A 23,208-nucleotide genomic window follows, 5' to 3' on the forward strand; every position below is an offset into this window, starting at 1 on the left:
TCTCGCCATCTTTGGCCTTCGTCTTCTCTCTCTCTCTCTCCGGTCCTCAGGAAGGTGCATGGAAGTTACGTGAATGTGTGTGCGCTAATAAAGTGCAAGTGCAAGCGGATGAGGGAAAGTACAATTATGGAGGTCGTTCTACTCGATGCATCCATCACCAATGGGACTGCTTGCCTTCGGACATGTTGGTGGTTACGTACGTCATATGCCATATACGAAAAGAAAACCTTAAATCCATGGATGAGGGTTCGAATTATCGATGAACATACCAGATGTTGATTATTCTCTGTCCGCATTCCCTCCTTGGAATAAAATAGACGGTGCGATGTTTGACGAGAAGTATTTAAAATGGAATCATCCGACATATAGATTACAAGGTCGAAAAAAATAATCGGGAGGGACAAAAGACCAAAAAATAAAGATGCTATAACAGTCATGGATAGGGTCCAAAGTTCTAGAAATCTAAAGGCAATGTTGAGATGCATGATGACCCAGTTCTTTGACTGCCACTTTCAAGATATTGAAACTCTTCGGTTTCCTACGTGGGTATGCTTCTCAGCCTTCGATTCAGGAACATCGTGTAGATGAAAGATCGAGAAGGAACCTAAGCACCGAGGAGGAAAAGGAAAGAATTGCGCTGCTTTGGTAGGTGATCTCTCTCATAAGACAGACAACTTACCATCTGTTGTAGGGTTCAGGCATATAAAAAGGTGCTTATGTACTCACAATGCTAACAAGTTGCAGCTGGTTAATTCCTATATACATGCCTGTGCTCAAGATTTGTTTGCATGAGAGAGAGAGAGAGAGAGAGAGAGAGAGAGAGAGAGAGAGAGAGGCAGTAAACGACTGGCTATCAGAAACTTCAGTCTCCGATGATGTCGAGTATCGGACCGGTTCACTGCACGAATTTTGATATTGCAATCACAGCTATGGCCGAAAGAAATGACGGCAGCTACGATGAACCAAATAACTAGTGCTGTAGCACGTAACCATACTGCATGACTGTAATTGCCAAATGTGGTCACATCCGATGAACAAGAAACGATCAGATCGCGTGGTACTTGCGCAAACAAGAGAACGAATCTGTGTGGGACGGCAGTGCTGAGAGGACTCAGAAGCAAGTAGATTTCTACTTGAGCCAATGAATGAAATTACTGTGATTCATTGACCACAACCAACCTCGTTTCAGAGATTACGATCCTCCAAGAGTCCATGCACCCGATTCCTTTAAGCATACCTTAAAAACCACTAAATATATGATAGCAAACGACCACCACAAGGTAGATTCAAAATGAGACACTGACCTACCATCACTAAGTTCTTCGGCAGCCATGGTTCTCTTCTTGTTCCTCAACGAAGATGGAATACTTTCTTCTTCTGCTTGAGCAGACTCGAGCTAGTTGCTGGTTCTCTGAGCCGTGGCTAAATTTGAGCTTCCATGGCTTGTGGCGAGGCCATGAACAGAAAATTATAAGATGTTGCCAGATGAGGAAGAGTTGAAGCCCGAGAGATCTGTGGCCCAACCCCCGCTGCCGGTGCTGCCACCTTCACCACTGATCCAGTAGTGCTCGTTCCCGGGAAGACCCGGGTACTGCCTCGCCAAATTGAGTCCCTGTGAGTTGTCTTCCATCTTCACTGAAGCCAACTGCGAGATCAGCGAAGATCCAGAAACCGTGGGAAGTACTCGACTCGTGATGCGGTTGTTCCCGCTGTCACCGTTGAAATGGTGCAACCCGGACACCGGTTGCACCGAAGGTGCCTGTGCTGACTCCAGTCCTCCCAAGAAAGGGAATTGCTGGATGTGCGGCAACCTCCACTGCTGGAGCCCCAGACTCGAGCTGCTTCCCGCCTGATAGTCCACCGCATCGATGGTTGGAATTCCGGTAAAGTTCAGGCCGAGATTCGAGGCACCATAGTCGGCCAAAGCGTGCATGGTGGAGGCCAGGAAGGGAAAATGGCCTGGCTGGGGTATGCTAGGTGGAATTGGACCGCCGCCACCCGCGGCGGTCGAAGACGAGGATGATGCGCCAGCCTGGCGGTCGGCGGCCGTCGACTTTGACGAGCTCCCCGAAGGCTTATTCCGCTTGTTGCGACGGCAGCCCCCGCCCACGGGAACATTTCGAAGTGCGCCGCCTCGGGTCCAGTAGCGGCGGCAGGTCTTGCAGAAGTGGCGAGGCTGCGACAGGGAGTAGTTGTTGAAGTAGCAGAACTTGGTGTTGGTGGAGTCGCACCGCGGGCACTTGAGAGGTTGATCCGGCTGCGGGATCTTGGCGAGGCGGGCTCGTTCGGTCATAGACATAGGCCTGGGCGAGCCTGCAGCTGCCATGCCAGCTTCCGGTCGCTGTGCAGCCAACCCCGGAAGGAGCTGAGGGATCTCACCACCTCCACCTGCAGCATCCGGAAGCTGAAGCTGCTGTTGCTGAACATGCCAATAGAGAGAAAAAAGATCTAAGGTATACTTGACAGTATATTCAAGAAGAGCTAAGGAAAGGGACATGAATATCTTCTCCTTTTATTTGCTTTTTTGATCAAGAGGTCAAAAGAAATAGAACCACAGATGGAAGGGAGGAAGAGGGAAGGCAGTAAGACGCACCTGGTTCCAGTTGGGTGGATCCAGATAGACTGGAACAGAAGGGAACACCATCTTTATTTCTTCTTCTTCTTCTTCTTCTTCTTCTTCTTTCTAATACATCTTTCTTAAAGAAGAAGAAGATGGAGAATCAAAGATCTACGAGCAGTAGCAGGCAAAGAGAGGAAAGGCGAGGGGTGGGGGGGGGGGGGGCGGGGGGGCGGTAGAGACAGCAAGAGGAGTAGAGGAGTGGAGGGGAAAAGGAGGCGATGGATTCCTTTTCTTTGTGGTGCCTTTTATATTTTATAGGTAGGCTTGGCCGAAGAGAGATGGGGACGGAGGCAGAGTTTCTTGGGCTTTAAGGATCTCAGTGTTAATGAGATGAACACCACATTAGGCTAGCAGGGGTGTAAGAATTGTAAAGGAAGAAGAAGAGTGTGGAAACCCTAATGGCATGGCATGATAATTTGGAAGAGAGATATTAAACTCTGGTGACAATGAAAGACATGGAAAAGTTTGGCTTTAGTGGTGTAAAATCGTCATAGCACCTCTCTCTCTCTCTCGCTCGCCCTCGCTCTCTCTCTCTCTCTCTCTCTCTCTCTCTCTCTCAGTCTCACACACACTGTGACTTTGCTAGAGACGTGATTTACATAGATGCAATATTGTTAGTAAATGTTGCATAGTGAGTGACACCTATGCAGTGCAGATCAATCACATGTATAATCAAGTTGGTAAACCAGAGCTTTATACGTACATGCATGCATTTACAATGTGAAGAAAAACTTCACTGTGGATTATAAAATAGTATGATGAAAAGTTCTCATCAACAGAGAAAATATCTATTATCTAAAATCGTTCACCACTTTTCACCAAACTGAATGTGCATATATGATTTGATTAATCGACAGCACCCCCAAACATTCAATATTAAGTGATTTGATGGCATCAGTAGCATAGCACATTGTTCAGATGGTCCATATATGATCTGCTTGAATTAACTTCTAGACTAGAAGCCAAGCTAGGTTGAGAGAATGAGTGCCAGCATATATGACATCCAGCTTGATGGGCAAAAGAAAAGAAAATTGCAATTGCTTCTTCACCAGTGATTCCATCTAATGTTCTAAAACAACTGATGTGTTTCAGTAGGCATATTTAGGAAAGTTACATTACCCACTTTACTGGCAATGTCAGTGATAAATTGTAATTAACACGATGCTTTAAAGACAATTAAGTGCCTTTTTCTTTAGTTATCACATCTCTCTCTCTCTCTCTCTCTCTCTCTCTCTCTCTCTTTCTCTATGTATAAACACACCTTTTCTGCAGAAGCACAATAATAATGTTATTTCGTTCTATTCGAGCCCACCAAAAGATACTATCTTTGTCGGACGAAGTAGAACACATCCATATATGCTGCTGTGCGTGAACCTCGACTTCTAATTCGTGAATCAGTCTCAGAACTTGGAGTTTAAGCTGACAATCTGCATGCCTTGGCCACGCCTGACTCTATATAGCCAATTTAGGTGGAATCACAGATTTGAATGCTGTGTGGAATCACGGATGTGTGGTTTGTCGACTAATCTCGCCGCCATCACCATAATCTTGACGTTTTTTTATTCGTCCCTTCACCTTTACTGTTGTCCTATGAATTCTCAGCGTACAAAATTAAGCCAAAAGAAATCCAATTTGTGTGTGTGTGTGTGTGAGAGAGAGAGAGAGAGAGAGAGAGAATCTGATGAGACTCGCCGAGAGAATGACCATCAAAAGCTTCGAGCTTCTTCCGTCAACGTGTCATTTAATTGTCGCCATCAAACTCGACGGAGAAGGATGGGCATTACTTCTTGTTGGCATCGTCGTTTCGGTGAACCAATGGCAGCTCATAGCATGTCAAGATCGCATCTTTTTGTTCGGCAATGGTCTTGATTCCGAATCCTACTTAGCTGCTTTTAGCGTTTGAATTATCTTGCTCGATTACCGGACATGGAGGTTGGTGGGATTGGAGCACTGCGCAGCCGTGTGCTTTGTAGTCTGCAGAACGTTTCCAGTTATTGACCACCCGTAGCTCAAGAGGAGGTACCGTTCAAACCTCGAGAGATATGCTCCGTTCCCTGAGCAGAACAGCTTCATAGATCAAACTTGACAGCCGAGGAAAGGAGATAAAGATGGTTTGGTGGAATGATTTCTCATTGAAATCAACATGCAGAAGCTTCTTCGGACGACCGAAACATATTCCGTTGAACGACATGAGGTCACCGTTTTGTTTTATTATTGCTGCAAGCCAAGTCAATCTGTGGAAACTGCTTATGTACATGGCGTTCATCTTTATTATGATATTGCAATGCTTGGATTTAGATTACACATCATGTGAAGATATATGCTATATAATTATAATGTTATGAACATTAAGTTTTATATTTTTATTAGATCATAATAAATGATAAATACATATTATGCTTCTTATCCGAAAATATATTTGCCAATGTCTTTCATGCATCTTTGTTGGAAATATTTCTGAAAAGCTTGAATGGTCTCTTTGGAGTACATCATAGCAAAGATAAGTTGGACCACCTCTCTTCTTCCACCTTTCCATCCTCACATACAGCTTAATTAAATGAAGGAATATTTTCTACAGGCTGCCCTGACTAATCTATGCGTAATACTAGTATTAAAGTCTCACAAAGCGGGCATCAATTATGGTAGTTAGCATAATTAACCAAAAGCACCGAGAACAAGTCTTCTAAGAAAAATTATCCTATCCGGGAAGATAAAGAGTGATAGAAATTTTGGCATCAGATGATACAATATCAAAACAATGCACAAATCTTGAAGGCTAAACCAGCGATCTGAGAGAAGAAGGCGCATGCAAGCTTTACTGGTGCTTACTGCATGGGCCGTAAGTGCTGTTTCGTGCACCGCCACCGGGTGTTTGGGTTAAAGCAAAAGGTAGAGGAGGGGGAATAAAACATGGCCTGGGATTCCCTTGGACTTTTGTCTCCGATGTGACTCATCTTCTTTAGGGCGTAAAAATGGAACGAGGAGAATGGCCCCGAGAGTCTCCGTTCCTGCTATTTTGAATGAGGGTTGAGCCATTATAACCCCATGCGCTTTCTTTTCCTGTATACGCTTTGCTTTGCTTTGCTTTTGGCCGGTGACCCCGTCGGACGGGCGGATGCTTAGGACAAGCATTGCATTTTACAAAGGTTGGTCTGCACCTGCAAATTCATGGCAGAAAGCATTCATGCAAAAGTTGCAAAGCAAAGACAAGATGTAGACACTTCAGCTCCACAGAAGCTTGGCGGAAGGGGTTATGACGACGCTGCTTCTGCAACAACTCCATCCAAGTCTTCTCATCCACCAGTTGATCCAGAAACGCAACTGGGATGGATATGGAGTCCACGTGGAAATCGACCTCTCGTACAGGAAAAGGACAGTTCGTAGACCAACGACATGTACCGGTGTTGGACCTAACAATAGTTTCGCATCCTGTGGCACAAACCATCTTAAACCTTTCTGCTGTAGACTAATGATTCTTGGAAGTGACATGGAGAACGATCCCCTCGTCAATACGTACAGACCTGTCCAAGTTTGAACCTCCCCAAGAACGAGAATCTTGCTTATATACTTCGTCGGAAACCATGCATCTTGCTTCCGATCAACAAGTCTTCGAGGGCCTTCATGGCCACGAAGCCTCACCATCTGTGCCTCCGTAGTTTCCTCTCCTCCAATTGGACCTGGAAGGAGGTGTTTGCTTTGCTGTTCGTCCCTCGTCAGAGTAAGTTGAAGCTACATTTACTTGGTCGATGCCTTCCTCCAGCAGAAGTTTGGTGAAGAAACAAACAGGTAGCACACCTCTGCAACAAGATCCAAGAACAGGCAACCCCAGACAAGAAAATAGCATGCCCAGGAACTAGTATTCATCTGGGAGCTTCCTAATGATCACCACCTTCTCTACCTAACGCCAATGGAATCTCTGTCAACCGGACATTGTTCAACCTGCAAACAATTCCTAGAAGCCATGAACCAGAAGTCTCTTCCGTCTCGCTCTGTCTTCTTCCAATGCTACATTTTGACCACTGCCAACCTTATCTAAAAGCTTTGACTCATAGATGCGACAACATTGTAATGCAGCCTTCGCTCTGTTACGTCAAGTAACTGTTCAGCCGTGACCTCGAGGTCGTCTCGGCTTGGTCCGGGTCCGGAAGGCGGTGGTCAACGGGATGGGGAGTCTCCTCGAGCCCGCTGAGTCTCCGAAGGCTTCGTACCTCCGTGTGTTGAGTGTGTTGAGAGTGTCCTCCTCTTTGCTTAGGGCCCAGGGGTATTTATAGAGGAGATTAGATGTTACCTGACGCAGCTGTCTGCAGGGCAGGACTGTACCTTTGGTGGCGTCTGACATTGCCACTGGGGTTGCGTGGGAGGCTGAGCTGCTGCAGGGTATGGTGAGCCTCAGGCAGCGTGTCACTCAGGGGGATGCTGTCATGGCGTGTCACGTCGCCACTTTTATCCCTATCACATACCATGTTAAATTCTGAATCAGCATGAATCCATATGAAGCCTGGGATAGAATCTGCCCAACTAGAATTATGAGCATTCCAATCACCTGCATGCAAATTAAACTTTTTGATCAGCTGCTCTGAGCCCTGAATGAAAGAACACACAGTTTGATGAGCCACAAAGGATGCTGCTCTCTTCTGCTTCGGCAGCATTGTGTGTCGCTCCATATGCTAGCAACTGTCTTCATCACAGAGAGAGAGAGAGAGAGAGAGAGGAAGATTTGGACCGAATCCAAAGCCCCTAAGTCATGTAAGATTTGGGCCTTCCTATATGTGTCTTACGGGCCCAATGAGGATATAACCTGCCGCTATACCTTCTAGCGATACCCACCTGACTTGCGAGAAAGGCTGTTGTTGGAAGTGGGTCCCACGTGAGTGGCCTTTATAGTCTCCAATCACAAGTCAGGTATGAATGTCGGTTCCTCAGGGTAGAAGGGAATCGTGTTCAATAAGATTAGAGACTATAGGATTCCAGCGAATCCGCAACCAATCCACGACCCAATTGTCTCGTCCGCGAGAGGTCGGTTGTTCGAGCGAGGCAATCTCACGGATCGAAGCAAAAGGGGAAGACCGTCAGAACTCCTATTTCCTCCGATTCGCACACCGACTCGATCAATTAACGCAACAGAAAGGGTGGAAGAGATTTGAAACCTGTTGACCAATCTCTCACGATGAGTTTTATCTTCGGGAAGCGGAAAACCCCCGCAGGTACACTTCCCGATCTCAGATCTTCGTCATTTGGTTGATCTTGTGTCATTATTTCATGGGAAACAGGGAATTGCTGTACGTCTGATCGGTTATCTCCGTAAAACAAGTAGTTTTCTTTTGATATCAGGATTTAGGGTTCCAAGCTTTTGTTTTGATTTTTCAAGCGAGAATAGAATGTTATTTGAGTGATGTAATTCGTCGGTTCCCTGAGAAGAAAGTTGATTTGGATTTGAAGCCTTATGGTTAATCATAATTTTGTCGGCAGAATTGCTGAGGGAGAATAAGAGAATGTTGGACAAATCAATCAGGGAAATAGAAAGGGAGAGGCAAGGGCTTCAAGCACAGGAGAAAAAGCTTATTGTGGAGATCAAGAAAACCGCTAAGCAGGGGCAAATGGTATATTTCCTTTTTGCAACTACTATACATTTTATATATCCGATCATGAGTATTTGTCTGCAAAGATTGTTTTCTGTCGCATGTTTGCTTGATCACGATCCGAATTTCTAATTAGTTGATGCACCAAAACTCTGAATTGACCATAGAAGATGGTTCCGTGTCTTATTAGAAAGTTCTTTATACGGGATTTACATTGAGATTATAATGGTATGAACTCATACCAGTTGACACCAAGAATTAGAATGAAATGAGAAATATTTCTAGAAGTCAAGGAGGAGAAAAGGAGTTGGAATCCAAAAGAGAGGGAAAGTAGTCGTTTACATGCTTGTAAAAGTTAGCCGGTTCATTGCGTAGATGTTAGCTGAACTTTATTATCTATAGACTAGGAGTGCACAAGTTGACCCCGATCACCGTATCTATGGACTAGGCCTACACACGCTGTGAGGATGGTGAAGCGGAAAGCTGTTAATGTCTTTCTAATAGATGCCACTTCTTTGAAGATTTGTAGAATGTAAATTCATTTTTCGTTATACAAAATTCATGAGTTCCCCTTCTTGATCTTTATTGACTAAGCTGCATTTCTGTATAGGATAGTATGCCTCTCTTGTGTCGAAGAAAAAGAGTGGTGTCACTCTGTTAATGTAGACTATGATTTTCTCACATTTTATAGAGTTATATGTCACTGATCCTGTGATTTGAGTTTTCTCTGTGAGTGGCACATTTCTAGTATATGCTTCACACATTCTTCATGTTTTCCTTGGTTATTTTCTAACATCCTGATAATCTAAAAATCCTGGTACTTCTTTTTGCTGTGACTCTATGTTTTAACTTTCTGTGTTGGTTGGCCATTATCTATGGATGTCATCTGGTAGATGCTTGATATCAAAACTGTTTAATTTCTGTGCACATTTGAGATTAGTGCTAGCTTTTTTGCTGTATGAATTGCCTATTCTTGTTAGATATTACTTGTGACAGGGAGCAGTGAAGGTCATGGCAAAGGACCTCATCCGAACGAGACATCAAATTACTAAATTTTATGCTCTCAAATCACAGCTTCAAGGTGTATCCCTCAGAATCCAGGTAAACAAATGTCATCTTATTACATCTATTGCTTGCCATTCAATGAGATTGCATAGCTTTTCTCCTTATTATCCTGCTAGATATGTAAATTGCTCAAAGGTAAACGTGTAACATAGTCAACCAAGAAACAATTGCTTCTGAGGACAAAGATGCATGATTGTTGTTTTTTGTTTGAAAACAAAGAAATTGGGTGATTATGAGAGAAATGCCTTTTTTGTGATTCTCCAGACGCTGAAATCGACCCAAGCAATGGGAGAAGCAATGAAAGGTGTTACAAAGGCTATGGGACAGATGAACAGGCAAATGAACCTGCCTGCGCTACAGAAGATAATGCAAGAGTTCGAGCGACAAAATGAGAGGATGGAAATGGTCAGCGAGGTTATGGGAGATGCCATAGATGACGCTTTGGAAGGAGACGAGGAAGAGGAAGAAACTGAGGAGCTTGTGAACCAAGTCCTTGATGAAATTGGAATCGACATTAACGCAGAGGTGCACCTAAATATTAATTTTACATTCCTCTCCGGCTCATATAGAGGGATTCCTTTTGTTTATTGCATTGAAATAAGTACGTGGACTGATTGGCACACCTTTGCTTGCAGCTTGTCAAGGCACCTTCAACCGCGGTGGCTAAGACAGAGGCAACCAAAAAGGTTGCCCAAGCAGAAGCAGCTGGAACCGAAGATGGCGGAATCGATGATGAATTACAAGCAAGGTTGGACAATCTAAGAAAAATGTGAGTTCATATCCTGTGCCTTACATGAGCTGAGAACTGTAGTTAATTCTGTAAAATTGCTACACAATAATTGCATCGCTGTCTGGTATTTTGTGCCGCCTCATAAAATCTGTCTGGCTTGAATGCTTTTTGTATTTCACTCCTTTTCCATGCACTTGTTGGCCCTCCTTGTTTGAAGCGGTTATTAGGCCTGTAGTGCCATGCTGTCAATTATGACGATCAAAATTCTATTTGATACATAAAATTCATGACATCTAAGTAAGAAAATTAATGACATGTTACACTGGTGCTTAATGACAAACAGTGGTTAACCCATTGATTTAGATGGTTTCTGTATAACCTGCATGAGCCGGAAAAAGAAAATTAATATACTCATAAATCTTTTATATTATTTGTTATTCAGGCTATTTATATTAATATGATAAGAAGGTGGAGGGAAGAAGTGGGCACTTACGTGGGGGCGCTCGATCACTGTGCCGTCCTTCGCTCGTCATTCCTCTTCTTCATCTTCCCTTCGATTCTCATCTCTCTCCATTGTTTCCATCTATCTACTTCTCTTCCTTGGATCACTCTCCTGCCTCCCTCCCGTCTTCTCTTAGCTGATATCATAGTCATTTATCCTTACCATGCTAAATCAGCTCAACTCGTTTTCCACTCCAATCCAAGGCAATACTTTCGACCACTGTAATGTCGAAAATTGTTCGATATCCATTTAGTTTTTACAACATTTTCGATTTTTAAAATAATTCTTATATTTCATATAATTTTACTTAATTGTTATATAATTTAGAAAGATTTTTAATTAAGTAAACGATCCAACCGAAGTTAGTTCTGATAATTATGCTTTCAATTAAAATAAATAAATAAATAAATAAATAAATCCGCCCAGTCCGATTTATCCCAATCGGAATTCACGATATGGAAAGAAATTAAAATCGCAATTTCTTATAATCAAAAAGCCTCTGACACCCAATGATATGATATATCTCTTACCAACTATTTCGAATCTCCAACCATAATTGCGGTGCATGAAATTGGAACCATGCAATATATATATATATATATATATTCTTCCTCGCAAGCAGCGTCTAACCTTCCATTCTTGCCAGCTCTCGTGAAATCAATCAATTAACGCTAATTGCCTCCGTAAACAGATTCCGTGAATCTAATCAGATGAACTATCCGTGATCAGCGACGTTAACTCCCCTCTAATTGCGCCTCCAACCTCTATATATGGTGCCCGACCCCCTCCCACCTCCCTATTCTACTCCCGTCCTTCATAGCTTTACAGTTCGTGCTGTAGTTTCCAATGGCTTCTCCGGCAAAGCTTGTCTTCCTGTCAGTGATGGTTGCGGCGTCGTTCGCCTTCTCCGGCGCCGTCTCCGAACCACAGAAGCACTCCCCTCCGGTGTTGTCTCCCGCTCCATCCGTCCGCAAGCCGTCCCACCCTCCCGTGAATGCTCCGTCTCCGGCCCACGATCTTCCACCTCCATCGCAGTCACCTTCTTCGTCTCCGCCGCCGTCGATCTCCAAGGCGCCTTCGCCATCTCCTTCGGGAACCGCTGCTGCTGCTGCTCCTCCTCCTCCATCGATCTCCATCACCGTCGCGCTCGCAATCGTCGGAGTTGTTTCCTACGTCTGCTACTAATAATAAGCAGCAGTAGTATCTTTCATCATGTCAATAACTGACAAGATCACGAAGAATAGTAGCTTTTAGGTGATTCATGCTTTTGTTTCAGTAGTAGTTTCATGACTTTCTAGTTAGCGGCCTCTAATGGTTAGCGGGGATTGTTCTACTTCTTCTTATTGTCAATATATGGACACGACTCCTGAATAGTTCCTTCTTCTTATTCTGACTTATTATACGTAAAGTTGCATGGCAGAACACGGCAGTCTTCATGGGATCAGATCGTGTTCGGTGAAGATTATATTGTTTACTTTTACGGTGTTGCAGATTATGGTAATTTCGATCTGCTAATCGATGAAGTGATGTATCTGCGTTGCATCTCCGGTAGCTCTAAAAGTCGTCCTCGAAGCCAAAGGCGTGACCGACTCATCACCACAGTCAAATGATCGATTCCATATTATGTGGGAATAAATATTATTATCTGTGTTGCATCTCCGGCAGCACGTTCCAAAGTCACGCTCCATGTTGAGGTCTATTCTCTCCGAACATAGACAGCCGAATACAGCTTATTTATGTCACAAGATCGTGAGAATATTAAATTGAATTTTGTGATTAGAAAAGAAATTATCTTAAGAGTTATAATTAAACTAGAAATCTTAGTTTTAATCCAAGTGCCATCGATTCTGTTCAGTATGACGCCGGCCGCGTAAGTCGCGCGATACATGCCTCGGTCGATGATTTTTACGTGGGCCTCTTGGGTCCAAACGGAGGCCCATTTAGAGCCCGTATTCTTCACGGCAACCCAGAATCGGGTGGGTCCCGCTCTCCCTTTGGTGGGATGTTCGGTTGCCGTCGCCATCCCCATCACGTGCTTCACGCCCTGTTCTTTAATCCCTACCCGTCTCTCATGCTCCTTCTCTCTCCCTCCCTCCCTCCCTCCCTCCTCGAGCGGCTAAAGATTGATTCGTCGAGCTTCCCCTTTTTCTTCCTTCTTTTTGGATTCCTCCTTTCCGGTAGCGAGATCTTGAAGGGTTCTTGAAGCATCATTACCTTGATCTCTTGAAGTAAGCTGAATATTAACCTTATTTCCCGTGATTTTGACGATGAATCGCCCCATTTCGGCACTAAAATTTAGATGATTCTGTCTGTCTCTCGATCGCTACTTCGTGGATTTGTTTTTCAAACTCCGGAGTTCGCACGATAAGAATTCGGATTGCCTCATCGTGGAACCCTTCTTGATTTCGTTTCTTGAATTGTAGGTTTCGTCTCCGGCCGTCTTATCACGTCTTAGATGATTATTGTTGTCTTGATAACCACCTGTCGTCCAGAAATGACGAACTATGATGCCATTCCATTAGTGTGAAGGACATGATGAGGAATCGTTGTTTCGTATAGCGACTTGTCATGGTATCTCGTTGCCTCTCCATTGGGTACGGTTGTTGCTACGTATTTAAGGATGTATGTACCTTGTCATGGATGTTAAGGATCTCGAAGGGCACAGTTGGAATCAGATCGAGGTTTGGGAACATAAATTGATGCGTAAATGAACGTGGTTCTTGTATGTAAATACTTGGTTGAAAGCAGATGGAGTGGACTTAGTTAATTCCGATTTAGTGTGTAGATCTCATATCATTGTATTGAGGCATAAGCTGCATATGCTGTAAGGCTTTTTTTACTTTCTAGTTAAGATTTTAGGCAACTAAGATAATCTGCGTGTGTGATTGACATGGTCAATATAGAGTGTTACTTAAAAAGCATGTGAGGTGCAATTGCTGTGTTTCTATAGTGCAGGAAATTATCAAAGGTGCCCTGAGTTTGATCCATCTAATGCTCGTGAGAGTTTGTGACTTGCAATTGTCATTCGCTAAGATGGCTTTTTTGGAGTCAGAGAATTCCTAAATTGATCGGAACTGTTTCATAGGAGAATTGATCAAAATGACTAACTTGATACAATATACATTATAATATCTATATTGGATGCCAGTCGTGCAGATAAGATTATGATACTACATAGAGGAGTACCAATATTACTACAGAGAGATGCAAAAAATGTCCATGTTGTTGCAAGATAATTTCTGAATTGTTCTAATATCTATGAATATTTTTAGTTGATATGTGTGTTGCTCCAATAGCAGAAAAAAGATCCACGTAGCCGGCCACAAATAGCTGGGATAATTGTTGTCGCATGTACATTGCTGCTATTTGTGCTTTTACATCGATTTCTATGGTTTTATTTTGTGAAAAATTATCTAAGTTCAGTTTTTAGTGTTTCTAAAGTAGAAGCGAGTTGAATAGTAGTTACACAGATTAAATTACTAAACAAATCCTGATTTTGGTCCTTTTTACAGGCTATGGTTCACAAACTTTGTGTTTGTCAGTTTTTGCTTATTCAGAAAGACGACATCGACTGTTTGCTGTGAGGCTAACAAGGTGAGTTTTGCTAGATGTCATCATAACCATGTGAGTTGCCACATGGTAGGGGAATTAACTATCTTATCGGCCGATACAAATGTGCTGGAGCTTCATTAGATTGTCTATTCTGCTCTTCATCTATGTCTGATTCAAGCAGCAAGTCCCAATCATTGAACACACTGTCTTCTGAAAATATGCCAAGAAAGGCATTAGTCGCATCCTTTCCCAGCAACATCTCGCCTAAGGCTTTCAAAAATCTGGTGTCTTACAAGTTTTCAAGTCAGCAAAGAGGACCAACTGGCCAGATAGCTTTGTTCTTGCTGAAAGTTGCTGCTTTAGAAACAGTACGGAGGTTCTCCAGAGCAAGGTGTCCATTTGTGTGGAAGACCATTCAAGCATTGCAGGTTCTTTGCTATCCACCATTCAAGTGGATTCGCAGATGGACGCCATTTGGGATGATGGTTGAAGGCATCCAGGTTTGTCAAATCTTTAAATTGTAGGGTGGTGAAGTCGAATTCTGTACCTGTTTTCACTAATAGAATGCTGCTTCTAGCTTCTCAAGAAAAATAAAAGAAATAGAAAAGAAATTTATGAACTCTTGCTCTACAGAAAAGTGATTCTATATCAGTGGCCGTCTGAAGTCTTGCTCTTAATGTTAATTTTGGTTTCTTAGTGAGAATGTGAATCTTTCCTGTTTTCAAAATCCACTGATTCTAAAATCTCCATAACTTATGCAAATTGACAGAAAATATCGAGACCACTATTAGTTCTCTCAATTGCAACAGCGTTCTCTGATTATTCTGCAAATTGTAAGAGTCAAGTTCATTGTGTGGATGATCCTCAACCGAATTCTGACTTACCTAGAAGATCATCGGCTTCTGACGTTAGGTGGGTAAAGGATTTTAAAGAAGTATTTCATTTTTGTTACTGCTCTAAGAGTGCGAGCATAGTTTACCTGTGATAAGATACACTAGAATCCCATATTATGATTAATTTAGATGCCTTTTCTGACCTACTGGAACATGTTTCCCAATCATCAGCACAATAAGAACGACATCATGGCAATATCACAAGTCTTTGCTTTTGCTTCTGAGAGAAAATGAGACATTGAAGTATATGATGGTTTACTATAGCTGCATATGATCAAGCAATATTAGTTATAAAATCTTAAGGTGTGTATCGAATTTCAGCAGAGGAATATTTTGATGCAACTCTTTTGTAGGATCAAAATTTTGATTCTTGGTAATGTTTGTCCTTACATGGTATCTTCAAGATATTCAATATTGCAGAGGGGAATTGTATCATCTGATGAAATATGTGATGTACTACAAGTACATTTCTCTATTTATATGAAAAATTATGGGTAGCATTGCAGAGCTGAATGTTGTTTGTAAAAGCATCGTGTTAGTCAATTAGAACTTGAAAAGTTTTCTGGGAGTTTTTTATGCTTGATTTATATGAATATTTCAATGCTTGTTTCACCAAAACATCTTCTGCAGTAGCAGCAGTGATTTCGTCAAGGAGGACTCCAGAAACTGGATGCTTGAACTCATTGCAGAGCTGGAAAAAAAGGGTATTACGTTACCTGACAGGTACTTTGTTGATATTACAGTTAAAAAATCCAGTGACCTGTTTATTTTCTTCTTGCAATTTGTAAAACAACACATTAGGTGCTTCCATCTCTTTATGTTTTAAGCATGAAACATCAGAAACATAGATGGTTGTTCCACATTAAAGAAAAACTAAATGGTCCCAATTATAGATGTCAAATTACATCTCCACTTTTGCAAATTGCCTGTGTGATTGGCATCACTGCATTGGTGGAGCCTCATGGACTAAGCTAGCCTTTCTTTTCCTTGATTCGGTAACTTGATTCCAAGATGTCATTTTAGGGTCAGCATGTGATGTGTGTCAAAGATGTTGAAGCGCTAAAAATTTAGGAAATAAGTTTATATGGGATGCCATCTCCCAAGTGACATTTTTTGCTATTTAAATAATCAAACTAGATCACTGTGAACTTACATGGTAGAGTGTGAGAGAAAAACAGTAAAAGAATACACTCGCATTCTGAAGTTATTCACAATCTAACATTCTCTCGTTTTAAAGATAATTCTCAGCAAAAGATAGCTCAAATTTCTACCAAAGAGCTTTCTTCATTAAAAGTTGACAAACTGATACGTTACAGAAATAGATAAGGTTAATTCATCCTTGGGAATTTTGTGTTAACAAGAAAAATCTTTGGAATTGATCTTTGTTTAAATAACATGTGTTGAACCATGCATTGTATATCCTATTCTCCATTGACATTAATCAATTTTTGCAACTGCAATTAGTTATGATTCATGACATTATTAGCATTTTCATTTTACATATAAATTTGGAGCAAACATTGATATAATCTATATCCACCTCAGGTCAAGCTGTTCACTTCATCCCCCTCTGATCTTTCTTTTTATTAGTTGAGTTCATTATTTAATACGTTGGCTTCAGTTATTCACACTTCGCAGCCACAACATGGATGCTGATGTTATCATAAAAGTTCTTCGAATGGACCTCAGTGTTGGACAGAGAGTTCAATAAATTTACCCTTCATCAGAAACTGATTTTAGTTTTATTATGTCAAATAAATTTCCAATATTCAAATTGGAGGTCACTGTTAGTCCATACATTTATTAATATATAATAAGTTTGATTTTTCATTTTCCTGCTTGTTACCTCTCTTATGAATCTATTCACAACAATTGTGCTATTCTAGCTTGAGACCTGAAGTTATAGTATCTCGACAAGGCATGTTCTTTGAAATGTATGGACTCTATTTGTTTGGGTGCTCTTTTTTTAGCTGAATTTTTTTTAATTTGATCCTCGGATTTTTTTTATTACTGCAGGTAAATTTATTAAACAATTAACATTCATTAATAATCACTTTGAAGTTGATCAGTATGTTTGGACATACTTTGGTGGCAGTTTTGTTCGGTTGTGGTTCTACTTAAAGAGCCTTTAAGTGATGGATCAAAATTTGCATTTTAGCCATTGAAACTATTTTTTATAGTTGCTCCCTTGTGTTCATCAGTTGGGGGAGTTAGTATGAGAATATTTTTGACTAATTCTTTTACATGAGAACAAACTGGTGGCATATTCCATTGGTTTTATAACTTAAGTATTTAATACTATTGAGCCAAATTTCTCGTTTGGCCTCATAAAAATTACAGGGTAAAGTTAAGAATCTAAACTTGACAAAAAGTGGACACTGTTGATGTTATCTTTTACATTTTGGAAATCCGACTCTCACAAACATATCGTTTGATTGAAATAATCCTGTGTTTGAACAAGCCTATTTTACTGATCAAATGATGACTTTGATTAGCAGAAATGTAAATTATTTAAATTGCACTTTTTTTTTGACTTTGATTATCATGATTAGTATAAGTCATGAAATTTCAATTGCACTTCCATTTACATATTTGATTTTATGCATAGTAAATTTAATACTACGATAAACTATTTCATGGAAGATACCTGGTTTCATTTATAGCAAAGTATTCTAAGACCTTTTTAGAGTGAATGGATGGTGTCACAATTTTCTGCAGGATAAATGAGGATGAGCTTCAAAGATTTTATGATGCAGCAAATGGTGACCTTTCATGCTTGCTCTCATCACTCAAGAAAACAATTCGTTGGAGGGAAACATACAGTATCCTTTCTTTGCAGGAACTTGAAAAGTGGTCACACTTGGTTTTCTGGCATGGATTTGATGTGATGCTTCGACCTTGCCTTGTTATTCGTCTTGGACTTGCATGTTCTAGATTGGTGCCTCATGAAAGGCCACGATTTACTCAAGCTGTCGGTATGTCTCCTTTTTTTGTTGTCATCTAAGTTTCTAGTAATATATTACTTGAATGTTCCAAGTAGTAGCATTCGTATATGTTGTTGATTAAACTTTGGTTGCATTTGTGTATGTTCTAGATTACATCTTAGCTGCATAGATTCTGATATGAAACTCAAAATTTTGGCAATATTTGACCCGCTCTTGAACTTGTCCTCATGTTACTCATTTATTTTGGAGAAAATAATCATATTGGTGCATTGACCCTTCTTTGACCCTGCATTGACAAGAGCCTCTTGAACTGCCTCCTCCACTCCCTGCGTTACTCATTACTAAAGCAATGAATCTTCTCAACATGGACTTTTTTCCTAAATCCTTTGTTCTGCTTCTATCCAAATCTTTCTCCGTACCACTTGAATTTCCACCCCTTTGTCTTCAATAAGATTTATTTGCATTTTGGGAGCCTTTGTCTTATACAACACTGATTCCATCTAATTAATTAGATTTCTCATACCCCGTGAATCAACATCAATCATCATTACATTTTCCACAGAGAGGTGGTCTCCATTCAGGTTATGGAATTAACATATTTATATGTAGAGGTACGTCTATGCACATTGATTTTCCCCAATCCCACATTGGTGTGTGCCTCATCCGCCGGGTTTGTCCCGTTTTTAGTTATTCCAAATGTAGCACTTTAGTTGGCTGATAGAAGGAATGCCTCATTCTATTAGGCAAGAACCCAAAGTAAGAGCAGGATGAAGTTGAGCATTGGATCAACGGCTGGTGCTTTTTTGTAATAGCGGGAATGCGGGATATCCTCCACTTTCCTTTCTTTCACCAAGAAAGAAGCATAGAAGGTGTAAGCATGCTATTCCACAATTTTTCTCTTAGAGAAGCTAAAGTTGCTAGACCACCATTGATGTTGACCCTTACTATGAGTGATCAGAGGATCAGCAGCAAACTTATTCTCTTATATTGTTGCAGTTGCTACTGCTGTTTTCTTTCTCTACCCTTGCATTCAAGCTCACAGACATAAATTTTCTAATCTCTTATCAATAAATGTTGAAGAGCTCAATTTCGTCCAATGGTTGTCTGGGTATGGATTGTTACTATTCACATTTCACATGAGCAGTATACAGCACTACTGCTATAGCTACTATTCACATCAAAAGTTTTGGAAATCTTTGGACATGTCAATTCATTTATTATTTATTAATTGTCAAAACTTTTAGCTGTATGTGCTTGTTAAGGAACTATTCGTTGTGTGTTATTTTGTCCAGTATTTTCCAATCAAATCAAAGTAAGAATTTGAACTATCTTTTCAGCTTTTGTTTCTTCTTCTCTCACTAGAGTACTCTTTGTTAGATGCTTTTTTCTATTAGATGAGTTCTGAAGTTATACTGTAGTCAATTACAAATGAGATTTCAGTAGACCTGTTGTGTGAATAGTTCACATCATGTGCAGGACTCCTGATCCATGACTCCTGATTGATGCTAACCTACTTGGCAAGAACATTAACGTGTCAAGTCTATAATCTGATAAATATGAGAAATAAATCTTGTTTGTCATTAGCAGCTAGGTTTCAGGAATGTCGGCTTTTAGCTAACATCTCAATTACATTATTGTGATTTTTTGAATTGCTGCAGTTTCTCAATTAGAACATGGAATCCTGCATTTGATCAATGAAGAAGATCCTCGTGTCACTGTTCTAATGGACTGCGAAGGGATCTCTCCATTCAAATTCCCGATGCAAATGATGAGATCTTGTTCCTCTCTTGTACAAGATCACTATCCAAATCGACTTGGTTGCTTATTTGTTTTACGTCTTCCTCCAGTTGTTCGAGTTCTTGCTCAGACAATTATTCAAGTAATTATTGTATTTATCATTGTTGTTGTTCGATATTCTTCATATTTCAATTTCTTATTGAAATTTGCGGATGTCTATCACTAGTAGATGGAACTAGTTTCTGTTCTTAGTTAAACTTCATTTGTCAATCACTGCAGTATTACTAAGTTTGTATTTATGCTCATTTCCTGTTAAGGCTGATGATTTTCTCTATAGAAAAAAAATTAATTTCTACTGGTTTTCTTATAGATTGATTATCAAGAGTCCAGTCATTTCAGCACCTTTTGCATTTGAATTAACTTGTTATGTTTAATTTTGTACATCAGTAAGATTTTAATTTTTAGGGTGTGCCTTGGTCTCAAAGTTTCAAATGCCTGTTGGTACGAGCGAATCAGCATATTGACCAGTATTTACTGGTCTGAGCAAGGGCCAATACTTGCTTGCTAAACTTCATTACATTTAGATGCTACAAGAATATTGTGATAGTGTCACGAGGTGAATAAGTTGAAGCAACAAATATTTAATAGCTATAATAGCAGCATAGTTGGGGACCAAAGTTAAGACAAATTCTAATAAATTATTATCCAAAACTTTATTTTTTGTCATATGTTCCCAAGAGAAAGATAGGTTAAGGTGGCAACTTGGCTGGAAGCTAAGATTGCTACTTTCAGCTTTTTCCCAAGCAACTATAAGAATGGTGACTTAAGCATGAGCACAATGCTAAGTTTAATGCTTGAAGGTTCTTCCTTATATCTCTATTATGTTATACTGCAGGATCCTTCACTGTTGAGCTTGTCCAGTAAATAATAATGCTCTGAAATAAAAAAAAGCTTCTTTTATCTACTTTTGAGCTGGAATATTGGTAATGCAATAAAATAGGTGAATCATTTATTATTGTATTTGCCTTGAGTGCATCTGTAACTTGTTCGATCATACAATTTCTATGCTTCTAGGCCTACATTTGTGTTTCTTTGTTAATTTCTTCTTTGAGACATGCATATGATTTAGCTAATTTGCAGTCTTTGGTGTAATAGGTTCTAAAGCCAATAACTCGGCAGAAGTTACGTATCGAGGGAGAATCTTACCAGAAGGTCTTATCTGAATTCCTTCAAAATGTGCCTGCTTTTCTACGAGGGAATTGCACTTGTTCAAACTGTGAGAACCTTGTTGCTGACTGGCCATCAAGTCGAATGGCTGAAACTAGAATTCAACCTTGTGGGAATGTCTCAGAAGATGAGTCAGCTGGTGATGATTATCCAACTCATGAACTTGCTTTCAGTGGTAACTGTGACCATGTCCTGAGGGCTGCAATCATAGCCTTCCTCATGCTGTGTGTTTTAGTTGCATTTCTCGCTGGTATGTATGATCCTGAATCCCTTGCATCACCACCTTGATGTTGCGTTATTACTTGGATCTCTATGGTATGGTGCCATTAAATTTCTTGTCTCCAGTTGGTAGTGCCACTCTGTGGGATCTTTAAGTTATCGCTTTGTCTATAGGTAGAGCTATAGGCAGGTCTTCTTTGTGGATTGCTACAAATCCTTTGTTTTATCCCTACAACCTTAGCATGACTGAAAGGGTACAAGGGCCCCCCATCATATTTAAGTATACAGGTTAATAAACTAGTTCATGTGTGATGTACATTAAATAGTCCATTGTGCAGTCTGTGTTTACAATAAAGTTGCTCCTGTTTATGTTTGTTCATGAGGATGCTGTTATTGGATTTCAAGTCTATGCGTCAGATGATGAAGATATTTGGTTGATCTTTAAGCAAGTGACATTTAGTTGTGGTCTTGTTGTACCAAGCATTAGACACGGCAACAAGCAGCTGTAATATATTCTATTTTAGGGGGTTGCCTGCAAGGTTTTTTTTTTGTTTTTTAATCTGCTATTGAATTATATATACAATAATATATTTAGTTAAATAAAAAAATATTAATTTTTATATTATAACTTTGAGTAAAGTATTTTCTTAGCATTCTCATGAATAATAATGGTCTTGAGAAAAGGGAATTCTTCTCTTGGAACAAAAGTAGCATGCTTCATCAATGTTTTGCCATTTTGTTCGATGGATTAAAGGATTAATGGATTAAAGGATAAAAAAAAAAAAATGTGATGATGATCGCCACCATGGATTAAAGGAAAGATACCCTTTGGTTCCACATATTCCACTTCCCAGGAGCATGGGAAAGATACCCTCCCACCCAAACAATAAAGTCGGGGTGGCTTCAATCGCTAAAGAACAAAACCAGGGTGATGATGATGGCAAGCAGAGAGGACGCTGCAGCGGGGCAGCTGTGCTTTAGCAGCTGTCTGCATTGCCTCCTCCCTCCCATGTACAAACCAGGAAAATGGGATATCATAAATACTATGGAGTGGCAATTGTAACCCCTCCACCTCCACCTGTGTCTGTTGGACTTTCATGGATATGGCCACATCAAGTCGAACTGATACTTACTATGGTGGACCACATTTGGCGTCCATCCTTTTTTTCTGATCCTCGATGATACCTATTCGTAGTCGAGGTGGATCATTATTGTTACCAGCAATCTGAGTTCCAATTACCATGAAAGATACAAACAATGGAGAGCTTGGGGAAGTTTTGATCCCCCAAATGTTGCAGTCAGGACTGGTCTAGAGTTTATTACCAAGTCTGTGCACCTTCTTGGGAGTAGAGTGTAGATGATGATGTCTCGAGCATATCTTCTTCCTTGTTGCGGTGGTCTCTGCTCTCCTCTGCTCCGCTCTGTACAAATTATCACCACATATTTGGTTGGACAAGATGACAGGCGGCCTCCTTTTCATGCCCGGGGTGCAATGCTCCATCCAGAGCAGTTTCTCTTGCTGCATCTCAGCTTTTACTTTTACCTTTACCTTGATCTTGGACAAGTAACATCGCTCCTCTTTATGTTTCTTCCCCTTCCTTTCTTCATTCTCTGCCGCCCATTGCAGAAACAGGAACAACAAAACTTGCAGATCCAGTGGGAGATTCTACCAAAAGCTGGACATACCTCAAAGCAGTGCATACTCCCAACATTTATTTTCCACCACACCGACCAGCCGATGTGTAGTTTACATAGATAGTAATGACAGTGAAACAAGCTAAGACTGCTGAAACCAAGGCAACACCGCTGACTACTACTGACATAACTCTACTAAGCATTCGTAAAAGAGAGTAGAGCCAGGGTCTTCTTAATGCTTCTTGGGGACACCTTGCTTGAGCTCCTGAGCAGCCAAAGCCGACGACGGAGGTGAAGGATCTGCAGCTTCTTCCGTTGATGATGTCTTGCCCGACCTCGCTGCAGCCTTCTTCTCACCACCCTCCATTGGAGGAGCCTCAAAGCTGGTTAAGCTCTCCGGCAGAGCGAAGACGGTCTGCGATGCCCTCCTCTGGTGACGACTTGGCCTTTCGGACATCCTTCCGTGGGAGACACAGGAAATAGTAGAAGGGAGCAAGGCAGCAG

General features: G+C 40.9%; 3 protein-coding genes across 4 annotated transcripts; 2 read left to right on the forward strand and 1 right to left on the reverse strand.

The window, feature by feature from the left end:
- Window positions 1-1,142: 1,142 nt before the first annotated feature.
- On the reverse strand, window positions 1,143-2,771 carry LOC103986101 (dof zinc finger protein DOF5.1-like). The gene is made up of 2 exons (XM_009403986.3): window positions 2,594-2,771; window positions 1,143-2,419 (listed from the first exon to the last, which is right to left on the reverse strand). The coding sequence occupies exons 1-2, from the start codon at window positions 2,642-2,644 to the stop codon at window positions 1,469-1,471; spliced, it is 1,002 nt and encodes a 333-aa protein (XP_009402261.2). The 5' UTR covers window positions 2,645-2,771; the 3' UTR covers window positions 1,143-1,468.
- A 4,820-nt stretch (window positions 2,772-7,591) lies between these two features.
- On the forward strand, window positions 7,592-10,172 carry LOC135674842 (vacuolar protein sorting-associated protein 2 homolog 1-like). Its single transcript, XM_065185073.1, has 5 exons — window positions 7,592-7,824; window positions 8,090-8,220; window positions 9,196-9,300; window positions 9,529-9,789; window positions 9,900-10,172. The coding sequence occupies exons 1-5, from the start codon at window positions 7,788-7,790 to the stop codon at window positions 10,035-10,037; spliced, it is 672 nt and encodes a 223-aa protein (XP_065041145.1). The 5' UTR covers window positions 7,592-7,787; the 3' UTR covers window positions 10,038-10,172.
- Window positions 10,173-12,568: 2,396 nt separating this feature from the next.
- Window positions 12,569-21,448, forward strand: LOC103986099 (uncharacterized). Of its 2 annotated transcripts, XM_009403983.3 has the most exons (8): window positions 12,569-12,724; window positions 14,009-14,090; window positions 14,230-14,548; window positions 14,818-14,960; window positions 15,572-15,664; window positions 17,660-17,916; window positions 19,545-19,765; window positions 20,779-21,448. In XM_009403983.3, the coding sequence occupies exons 3-8, from the start codon at window positions 14,267-14,269 to the stop codon at window positions 21,136-21,138; spliced, it is 1,356 nt and encodes a 451-aa protein (XP_009402258.2). In that variant the 5' UTR covers window positions 12,569-12,724; window positions 14,009-14,090; window positions 14,230-14,266; the 3' UTR covers window positions 21,139-21,448. The 2 variants fall into 2 exon arrangements, with proteins under 2 accessions (XP_009402258.2, XP_009402257.2); XM_009403982.3 differs by having other exon boundaries at window positions 14,009-14,548.
- Window positions 21,449-23,208: the final 1,760 nt, after the last annotated feature.

The sequence above is a fragment of the Musa acuminata genome, chromosome BXJ1-5 (assembly GCF_036884655.1).
Source record: "Musa acuminata AAA Group cultivar baxijiao chromosome BXJ1-5, Cavendish_Baxijiao_AAA, whole genome shotgun sequence".
Lineage (NCBI taxonomy): Eukaryota > Viridiplantae > Streptophyta > Magnoliopsida > Zingiberales > Musaceae > Musa > Musa acuminata.